The following is an 11,038-nucleotide window of genomic DNA, read 5'->3' as shown; positions in this document are numbered from 1 at the left end:
GTGGTATTTATTAAATACTTTTGTATTTAGTGGGGAAAACCAAGCTGGCGAACCACTAAAGTTATGCATGGAATTGGTTTTCTGTTATTAGAATTCGTGATATGCCCAAATTGTCCCTTTCAATAGTAATAGGTTTACTTAAGGCTATAATGAGAACATAAAAAACTTAGGATTTTGAGAGTTAGTAAAATTACTAAAACGTCCTTACCAATCATGTTTGGTAAATTTGATTTTGTATAAGATCTAGGGTATAACTGGAAAGTTAAATAGGATGATGAATTTAAAGCTGCAAGTTAATTATAAGGCTATAAAAGCAATTGAGATATATTGCTTTTGATAATTGATACTATCTCAAATTTTGTAAAAACTGAAATATAAAAGCAATTCGAAATCACAAACTATGAGTCTACTCAATGAGATGAGGCCTCAACAAAATGCAAAATGCATAGCAGTCTTAACTTGTTTTATAGGCGCCCACAAAATGCATCAAGGGCCCTATTTTCCTAGCAAGACACTGAAGAATAAGTAAGATCAGTTTGATGTATATCCAATTATTCATGCAAGGTTGCAAAATATAAAAATATTGCTCACATCATGCACACACTACAAAGAGGGAGGAAAGAAAAAGGAGAGAGAGAAAGAGAGTGTGTGTGTGTGGTAAATGAAGTTATTGCGTAGTATGCAGAATGGGGCACTGTCAAGTTCGAATTATTCTTCTTCTGTGTATGATTGCTTTTGATACTTAGTAACTATTTTGGACTGATACTCTCTCTCTTCTTTCATTTTAAAAAGTAAAAATGTTTCTGTTTTGCTTTCTTCTAGGCTGCGCATTCAGTCCAAAACCAACACACACAAACGCAAACACAAACACAAACACAGTCAGAAAAGCAAAGCAAAGACAGAAACCATTAAAAAGGAAAGCAATCTCTTATAAGCCTTTTACACGTGATAAAGAAAGCACCAAAAAGCACTCACTCACTGCATGCGTCTCTATAAGATTCATTCACACACACACACACCCCTCTCTCTCTCCCTCTCTATATGTAATCTACCTTTGAATCTCTCTCTTCAAAACAACCATCATTCTTTTTGGTTTCCCACTTTCTATCTCTCTTCACGTTCTTTGCCAGTTTCACTAACTCACTCACTCACTCACTTTCTTTTTTCCCACTAGCTAGTACTTGTTTGTTTTTGTATCAAGTTGATGAACACCACTTGGTAATATTCAGTTATTTGGTGAGTTTCAAATCTTGGGTACAGTTATGTTTCTGTCTTTGTTATTGTTTCTTGTCAATGGGGAGTTTGAATGCTAGTTCATACAGGTGTTTTTTTTTTGAGGTGGCAAGCTTAAATTTGGTGTAAAGTTATGATTTTGACTAGTGGGTAGTACTTAGTTTTATGTTTGAATCAATGTTGAGTGTGATGGACTAGATATTTGGAGCTTAATTTTTTTGGGATTTTGACAAAATTGGTTTTTGTCTTTTGGTCTTTGTTTTGTTCTTCTAACAAAAAAGAAATGCAATGAGAAGAAGTTTGGTTTCTTTTGTTTAAAGTTTCTGTTGCAGAACTGAAATTTCACTAAGCTGAGTGAGTATCTTTGCCTTCCATGTTGGTGAAAACAGAAATTTTAGTTAAAGGTTTTGGGTTTTGTTTGTATGTATTGTTTCAACAAAGATGAAAACTTGGTATACTGGCATTTTGGGTTTTGCAAAGAAATAGTAATGCTTGTAATCTGCAATAAAGACTGGAGTTTACCTCATTCCATTTTTATCTCTGAAGATAGATAGAGCTGTGTGATGTAATATCATTATTGTTTCTATTTATTTACCTGTTTCACTGTTCAAGTTATCTTGCTGACCGGTCTTATGTTCTATCTGTTCTTTTTTGGACGTTTTTCAGTATAAATAGCGTTGAGTCTGAAAGAAGAGAAGAAGAAGACACATTAGTGTATCTAGTCTAGTGTTGCTAAGCTTCTTCACTGTGGTTGAATACATATTTTAGTTCACCATGCCTATAAGGCAAATGAAAGAGAGCTCAGAACAGCATATTGTGATCAAAACCCCAGTACAAAACTCCATAAATCAAGTTCAAAAGAACCAAAAAACTTTGCAAAATGGCAAAGGTCCACCACCTCCCACTGAACCCCAAAATGCTAAAGTTAATAACCAAAATTCACCTCCTACAAAAAATAGAGGGAGAAGGAGGGGAAGGGGAGGACGTAAATCTGATCAGAACGACATTCCTATGCGCCCGAGCTCAAGACCTTGTACTATAGTTGATAAGTCGGTTTCTGCGCATCCAGTCCAAGCTCAACCAGTTGAGAATCGAACTGGGTCTTTGGAGAATGGAGGTCATGTTTGTGAAATGGATATGGGTTTTCCTACTTCAAGCAAATCTTTGAGGTTTGCTCCTAGGCCTGGTTTTGGACAAGCTGGAACAAAGTGTATAGTAAAAGCCAACCATTTCTTTGCGCAATTGCCAGAAAAAGACTTGAACCAATATGATGTAAGTTGTGCTTCCTGTAATGAGTTTTATTTACCTTATGATACTTGAAATTTTAGAGTGAAAGTAGTTGCCTGTTGGCTATCCCCTGATTGTTGGTGTTAGTTTTTTATTTTTTCGTCTATGGACAACTCGGTCTATAATTTTTTTTTGTCTATGGATTGTAGGTTACCATAACACCTGAAGTTGTTTCAAGATCAATGAATAGAACTATAATGGCAGAACTTGTGAAACTATACAAGGAATCTGACTTGGGAATGAGATTACCTGCCTATGATGGCAGAAAGTGCCTATACACAGCTGGGGAACTTCCCTTCATTTCCAGAGAGTTCAGTATCAAAATTGTTGGTGAAGATGATGGAATCAATGGCCACAAGTAAGAATTTAGTGCTTTAGAGTTTGGACATTATCTTCCTTCCACACTCCCTTCAAAATATCACTCCTGTACTGCTATTGTCTCTTTTGTTGGTCTGCTTCTGCTCTCATGCTATTAATATTAATCACTTAACGGAATTTATTCAGACGGGAAAGAGATTACAAAGTCGTGATTAAGTTTGCTGCTCGAGCGAATATGCACCATTTAGGCCAGTTTCTAGCTGGTAAACGTGCAGATGCCCCACAAGAAGCCCTTCAGATTCTTGACATTGTTTTGAGGGAGCTATCTACTAAAAGGTATACTATCATAAAGTGTTTTCTTGATATTCACTTGTACAAATATAATCGGCTTTGTCAAGGTTGTATTAAGTCCTATTGAATTTATCAGGTTTTGTGCTGTTGGGAGATCCTTCTTTTCCCCTGATATACGAACACCACAGCGGCTTGGGGAGGGATTAGAGTCATGGTGTGGATTCTACCAGAGTATAAGGCCTACACAGATGGGTTTGTCTCTAAATATAGGTCTGTAAGTTCAATCCATTTGTATAAGGTGATAGAAGTTGTTTATTTGTTTATCACTTTACTATTCCATTTTCTTATTCTTCTCTTGGACCTTCTTTGTGTTTGGCAGATATGTCTTCAGCTGCATTCATTGAGCCACTCCCTGTAATTGAGTTTGTCGCTCAACTTCTTGGCAAGGATGTATTGTCAAAGCCATTATCTGATTCTGATCGCATAAAGGTGTATTATATTTACCTCTGGTTATTTGGTCCATCTAATATGCTTTGACTTGAGCTTTCATTTGTTTGAGAAATTGTTCACCAATCTAATTTCCAATCGTAAAAAATATATGTTATTAGATTAAAAAGGCACTAAGAGGAGTAAAAGTTGAGGTAACACATAGAGGAAGTGTTAGACGGAAGTACAGAGTTTCAGGCTTGACATCACAACCCACTAGAGAACTTGTGTAAGATTCTTTCTCTCCCGTTACCCAGTAGAGTACAATTTTTACTTTCTCCCTGTTAAAATTTAGTAGTGTAGACTGGAGACCTGTAGGTTTTTTAAAGCAACGACTAGTATTTTGATTATTGCTTTTTTTGTATCCCGTAGATTTCCTGTTGATGACCACTCAAATATGAAATCAGTGGTAGAGTATTTCCAAGAGATGTATGGTTTCACTATCCAACATACACATCTTCCATGCCTTCAAGTTGGGAACCAGAAGAAAGCAAATTATTTGCCAATGGAGGTAGGATTTAGTCCTTAACTTTGATATTCCTGTTGCGCTACTTGATCGGTTTGCTAATTTGTTAGATGTGGTATTGTATTTAAACTTATTTTGATTGAGTATCCAACTACAGATTTATTTAAAATTTGTAAAATGTGATATTTCTTAGGCCTGCAAAATTGTTGAGGGGCAACGGTACACAAAAAGATTGAGTGAAAAACAAATCACCTCTCTTCTGAAAGTTACTTGCCAAAGACCAAAGGATCGGGAAAATGACATTTTGCAGGTATGTGATCCTTGAGTTCCACCTTTTTTAGCTTCCTCTTCATATGATTTCTGAAATATTTAGGACACAGTGGAGCTCAACAGCCTCCCAAAACCATAATACATAGCCTTATAATATGGACCTCCCAAAAAGCACTTACAAAAATTCATGAACCTGAAACAGTTTTCTGGCAAGACTGGAAGAGTAGACTCGTTATAAGGAACTGTGTTTTGTTAGGAATCTAGTAGACTCAATCTAGGTTTCACTTATTACAGTGGCCTAATATCTTGGAAATCTGAATCATGTCAAGTAATTATAAGTATAAAGCACATGCTGATGTAGGACTGAAAATGTTAGTGTTGGTAGTCAGATCGATCCCGACTCCCCAAGATCAGTACAGCTGACGGTACCAAAAGTATAGCTCTGTCCAACATCACATTCTCTTTAAGATGGCCAGTTAACTTTGTGACACTGAGAATTTTGGTAAATGTAAAGTGCTAATAATTCATTTTTCTTTTCAAAACACTTGCTCAGACAGTTCGTAAAAATGCTTATGATCAAGACCCGTATGCAGAGGAGTTCGGAATTAAAATCAGTGAAAAGTTAGCTTCTGTGGAGGCTCGGATTCTTCCAGCTCCTTGGGTATTGCTGTAGCTCATTTATGTTTGTTTTGTATTGCACTCAGGTTATATTATTATATTATTCTTTGGCATCTTCTGAACTCATGGTTATCCGCAGCTGAAATATCATGACACAGGAAAGGAAAAAGATTGTTTGCCTCAAGTTGGTCAATGGAATATGATGAACAAGGTATTCATTATGTGTCTTTATCTTTTTCAAGGATCCTTTTTCGTCGGGATTATGTTGTAACCATACTGATGCCGAAGCAATTGCTGGGAATTAGAAATCACGGGCATTTTCATTTTCAAAACAGATCAATGAAGTGATTCTTAATTAAATCGATATATTGTAGTTGGATTGAAGTTGTATTTGTTTCACACTTTCACTAATTATTTTAATCATTTCAAAATTTGTAAATTTGTATTCTACGTATCAAGGTTGCATGAACCAGAACTATACACATAAATCGAATGCTTTCATAGAAATTTAATACTTGTGAAATCATTTTTTTTTAAATCCTTGCGGGGTCGGTGTCTTTCTTCGTACTTATTATCTGCACACTGTAAATTGATTTCATATGGTTGCTTGTTCACAAGTGCTGAACTACATTTCATAGTTATTATCTCATTAGCTAAGTTACATTGACACAGATATGCATGTCGGTCCGACACGGTTACTATATAAAGTAGGACACGGGGACACTGCTAATTAAAAAGAAAACTATCATTAGGACTCGAGACTGTACAAAGCACCTCCTTACAAATAAGTAACTATGAAAGTGATATATCATGGAGTAGTAACTATGTTCATTGATTACGAGTGTTCACGTGTCTGTGTGTCTGACACATTTTTTTAAGAATATGAACTGTCCACTCATTCGCAGTGACCTTATTGACTCATTATTCTTGAGATGTCACCTAAGACTTTTTTTTTGTTTCTTATTTTCCTCTTATCTTCGTCTTTGTTCTTTTAGTTTGTAAATTTCATTTTAAATGTAGGATTTTGGATACCAGTATGCATGTCTTAGCTATTACATAGCCTCTGACCTAATGCATCTTGATATGTAAAACAGAAAATGATCAATGGGAGTACTGTCAGCAGGTGGGCATGCATAAACTTTTCCCGCAGTGTCCAAGAGAATGTTGCTCGGGGATTTTGCAATGAGCTGGTTCAAATGTGTCAAATCTCTGGCATGGTAGTTTCTGAACATCTTTTGTTTATTCATCCACTTTTTTATTATGCTAATAAGCCATTTATTTTTAATACTAATGAGACGTTGAATTTTTTTCGTTTCTATAGGAGTTCAATCCGGAGCCTGTAATTCCAATTTACACAACCAGGCCTGATCATGTAGAGAAGGCTTTGAAGCATGTTTGTCATGCAGCTTCAAACAAGCTTAAAGGAAAAGATTTGGAGCTTGTCTTAGTCATTTTACCTGACAACAATGGTTCTCTATATGGTAGGGAATTCTCTTCGAAAATTTGATGGTTCCAATCGATAAACTTGTTGTTTTACTAGATCCTGGGACCCAAAAGTATGAATGTGCCTATTTTGATACCTCAATTTCTATTTTGTTGCTTTTAGGTGATCTCAAAAGGATATGTGAAACTGATCTGGGTTTAATATCCCAATGCTGTCTTACTAAGCATGTTTTCAAGATCAACAAACAGTACTTGGCAAATGTGGCCTTAAAAATCAATGTTAAGGTGTGGATAGCCTTTCTAAAATCCGCATCTGATTTATGCTTGCAATGAATAATAATATGAATGACTAGTGAGGGTCTTGATGCAGATGGGAGGAAGGAACACTGTTCTTTTGGATGCTATCAGCTGCAGGATACCGTTGGTTAGTGACATACCAACAATAATATTTGGAGCAGATGTGACCCACCCGGAGAATGGAGAAGATTCAAGTCCTTCAATTGCTGCTGTAATACTAATGAGCATTCCCATTTTACTATTAATAATAGCTCTTTAAGATTTTGGATGCTAAGTGATGCTGTTTTGGCTGTAGGTAGTAGCTTCTCAGGACTGGCCTGAAGTCACGAAGTATGCCGGTTTAGTATGTGCTCAAGCTCACAGACAGGAACTCATACAAGATTTGTACAAGACTTGGCATGACCCTGTCCGCGGCACTGTGAGTGGTGGGATGATCAGGTATATGAAATTCTTCTCTGTGCTTTCATTCAACTTCTGATCATATTCTTACATTGTCTCCTTAGTCCTAACAATCTTTCCATTCCCTTGTATTGTAGGGATCTATTGGTTTCATTTCGGAAAGCAACTGGGCAAAAACCTCAAAGAATTATATTTTACAGGTCATTAAATGAGTTGATGAATGTCTATATAAAAATGTTACTCCAAGATATTAATGTAACATTTCTGAAAAATAAATTTTCCGAGTAGTTTTAACCACAGTACAAAATATCGTGATATATCAAGATTTCAGCAAAGGATACATAAATATTGCGGTATGTTTAGAGATATAAGACTGCAAATATCGGTGATATTTTGACAATATTGGCGATAGTAGGTAACAATTTTATTTAATATTTACTATTATATTTCAAATAAATATAATGATATATCGTGAGATATATCCACGATATTTGTATATGAAACAATGTAAAATATCCCCAAAGAGGGGGATATATCCACAATACATATCAAGAAAAATTGAGTACGATAAATACCCATATCCATATTCATAATTTTAGTTTCTGAAGTTGATATGCATTGAGCAGGGATGGTGTTAGTGAAGGCCAATTTTATCAAGTTCTACTCTATGAGTTGGAGGCAATCAGGAAGGTAGGTGACATAATGTTCCATTTTAGTCATCTGAATTTGAAAAATAAATGAAATTAGAAGAAACGTTTGATGGAACTTAAACCTTGTTACAGGCCTGTGCTTCTCTAGAACCAAATTACCAACCACCAGTGACATTTGTTGTTGTACAAAAAAGGCATCACACCAGATTGTTTGCTAACAACCACAAAGATCGGAGCAGCACGGACAAGAGTGGGAACATTTTACCTGGTAAAATGTTCATGAAATGTGGTAATATTGTTAAAATTAGTATCCCGTTTTGATGTCTTTGTAAGCAGTTATTCTTGTTTTTGCAGGAACTGTTGTTGATTCCAAGATCTGTCATCCTAGCGAGTTCGACTTTTATCTCTGCAGCCATGCTGGGATACAGGTGATCCTTTGTTTTGCAATTTTTCTATTCTGCAAATAGCTGTATGTAATAATGGTAGAAACCTATACAAAGAGAATGTTTTCATAACAAAGAAAGGGTGAGTCTTGTAATATTCAGATTCTCTCACCTCCTTTTCTTTTCAATCAGTAAGATGCCGATTCGTTAAAAGTAAAAGAAAAGTGTCTCGTTTTGATGGTCGGTCTAACCTTGCTTTCCTGAATTTCACTGGTACGATAATGTCTAATTGCTGTATGTGTCTAATCAGAATAAATATGATGGTCACTTCTAAAACGACCCGGCCCTCTTGGAAGGATGTTAGTATATATTTCTGTTGTAGGATACTCTGAAAGAAGTAATACTTAGTTGCTAGGATCAATGGAGGAATGTGCTTTTTTGGTGATGCATATGGAAGCACACTTACTATAGTTTCCACCATCTTTTCCATTGTTCACTAGACTGGGAGTAAAATTTGGAAAGAAGTTGGACTTCAAGTAGAAGGTCCTGCAACTAAGATTCGGACCACGAGGTGGAGTGGTGGATACATTTGTATTTCAAGATCTCAAGGGGGGTTGTCCTATTAATTTAATGTAGTGTATGAGTTTAACTGACGAAGTATTATGTTCTGGGATTTATCAGGGTACAAGCCGCCCAGCTCATTACCATGTTTTGTGGGACGAGAACAATTTTACAGCAGATGGGATTCAATCCTTGACAAACAACCTCTGTTACACGTAAGTTTGGTTTAGGTTTCCACTCTCTTTCTCATTTATGTCTCTTTTATATGGTAACTGATGAACATGAACCCTCATTTTGCAGGTATGCAAGGTGTACACGCTCTGTCTCTGTTGGTAAGTCCTTTACTCATAACTATACATGTCCTTAATGTGATTATCTTTTCAATTCTGCTTTAAGAAGGCATGTTCCTATTTGGAACTCGAGTGAGAATCCATTTAAGTAGTGCCAGTGGAATGTTAGGAGAATTCATCTATTGATGAATCTGTTCGTGTCTTGAAGTCTTTCTCATATTTGTTCCAAATCTGCCGTAGGTAGAAATAATTTCAGCTTTTAGATGCCAATACACCCCCTACCTAACCCCCCCCCCCCCCCCTATACACGTCCTTAATGTGATTATCTTTTCAATTCTGCTTTAAGAAGGCATGTTCCTATTTGGAACTCGAGTGAGAATCCATTTAAGTAGTGCCAGTGGAATGTTGGAGAATTCATCTATTGATGAATCTGTTCGTGTCTTGAAGTCATTCTCATATTTGTTCCAAATCTGCCGTAGGTAGAAATAATTTCAGCTTTTAGATGCCAATACACCCCCTACCTAACCCACCCCCCCCCCAAACACAATACTAACATGATATAAAAGTTTGTAGAATGACATACTTCTGCTGCTAATTACTAATTAGGACAGAGGTGCACTGAAGGGTCTTGTTGTGTGGTTCACTTATCAACCCACCTCAATTTATTTCCCGCAAATATCGAATCAAAAGGGCCTTAGAGACTGGTTCTTAGATGCTTACACTGCTTTGTTACTGCAGTACCGCCTGCATATTATGCACACTTGGCAGCATTTCGAGCCAGATTTTACATGGAGCCAGACATGCATGACAACAGCTCTACAGGTGGTAGTCAAGCATCAGTCCGACATATGCGGGCAGCTGGGGAGGTCGGTGTGAGGCCTTTGCCAGCTCTCAAGGAAAATGTGAAGAGAGTTATGTTTTACTGTTAGAGAGGATTGATAGGGGCTGGGTACACACCTCTGTGGTGTTCATGGTCCTTTCTTTTGATCCTTGTAATTCCCTCATTGTATCTATTATGCTTCGTAGTATATGGTTGATAGGTCTCTAATCTTAGATGTGAATGTTATGACCCTTCTGTAACTTGTAGGACTAGTACCTGTGCCTTCTGTAACTTTTAGAACTAGTACCTGTAGCATGGGATGTTATGGCCCTACTACAATAGGAACTAAGGTATCCAATGGAAGAAACATAGGTGCTCGGTGCTGTTATAGATCTTGTTGACATTGAGATTTAATCTCTTACCATGCAAAGCGCGAGTGAAAGCGAGAATAAACTCTGAATCATGTCCCCGACTTTCACCAAGCAAAATGTGGCCCAGACTGCATTAGCAAACTGAAGTTAACCTTTTATGATCTTGATCGACAAACTACGAATCTAGAAACATGGAACTCGAAGTTCTCGTGCAAAATAATTTCTGGAGGTAGATTCTAGGAAAACCATTTGTCATTTTCTGCATTTTGTTGCAAAATTTCTAAATCATTCATTCATCACAATGAGGACTCAGGAGGGTAGAGGGAATCTTGGGCCAGGGCACCAAGTAACGTTACAGGAAACGTCCGCAAGAAATATTGAGGAGATGAGTGTTGGCCTTCTTATACTACGTCGGTAACGTTGGTGTAGTTGCGTTGTTGATTGCTAAATTGTGCGCAGATCACCAATGTGTTATAGTTGGATTGGTTGGTAAAATAAATAACATAAAGTGAATAGAAAATCAGTATATGGCAAATGTATGATCTCAATCGGAGCAGCAATTCGCTTTGCGCAAATTTGATCGTGTGCTTCAGTTACTAACTAAGCAGTTAAAATGGAAACTAATCGGTCGAGGAGCGATATGCGATTAATCGGTGATTTAATTGGTTATATCCGATGTATATATTTGACCTTTTCAAAATATATAATAGTATAATCATACCAAATATTTCTAAACAGTGATCCGAAATACAACAAAAAATATCAAATTCTTATAATCACATCTAACTAGCTCAATTTTGGAGTACTACATATATGTCAAACACAAAAATTACGTTAATTATTTAAAGGAATAAG

The 11,038-nt window shown here is 36.6% G+C and overlaps 1 protein-coding gene across 2 annotated transcripts; it reads left to right on the top strand.

Moving 5' to 3' along the window:
* Positions 1-634: 634 nt before the first annotated feature.
* On the top strand, positions 635-10,219 carry LOC147518391 (protein argonaute 10-like). Of its 2 annotated transcripts, none has more exons than XM_086590251.1 (23): positions 635-1,236; positions 1,900-2,505; positions 2,670-2,878; positions 3,025-3,174; positions 3,266-3,399; positions 3,509-3,618; positions 3,738-3,844; positions 3,988-4,126; positions 4,275-4,391; positions 4,905-5,012; positions 5,109-5,180; positions 6,064-6,186; positions 6,291-6,450; positions 6,576-6,697; positions 6,783-6,920; positions 7,005-7,147; positions 7,246-7,308; positions 7,735-7,798; positions 7,891-8,026; positions 8,113-8,186; positions 8,823-8,917; positions 9,003-9,034; positions 9,731-10,219. In XM_086590251.1, exons 2-23 carry the CDS (start codon positions 2,008-2,010, stop codon positions 9,919-9,921), a joined length of 2,985 nt encoding a protein of 994 aa, XP_086446377.1. In that variant the 5' UTR covers positions 635-1,236; positions 1,900-2,007; the 3' UTR covers positions 9,922-10,219. The 2 variants fall into 2 exon arrangements, with proteins under 2 accessions (XP_086446377.1, XP_086446378.1); XM_086590252.1 differs by having other exon boundaries at positions 701-723.
* The last annotated feature ends 819 nt before the right edge of the window (positions 10,220-11,038 follow it).

The sequence above is a fragment of the Coptis chinensis genome, chromosome 2, assembly GCF_015680905.1.
Source record: "Coptis chinensis isolate HL-2020 chromosome 2, ASM1568090v1, whole genome shotgun sequence".
NCBI classification, from domain to species: domain Eukaryota; kingdom Viridiplantae; phylum Streptophyta; class Magnoliopsida; order Ranunculales; family Ranunculaceae; genus Coptis; species Coptis chinensis.
This window is presented reverse-complemented; position numbering and strand designations above follow the sequence as displayed.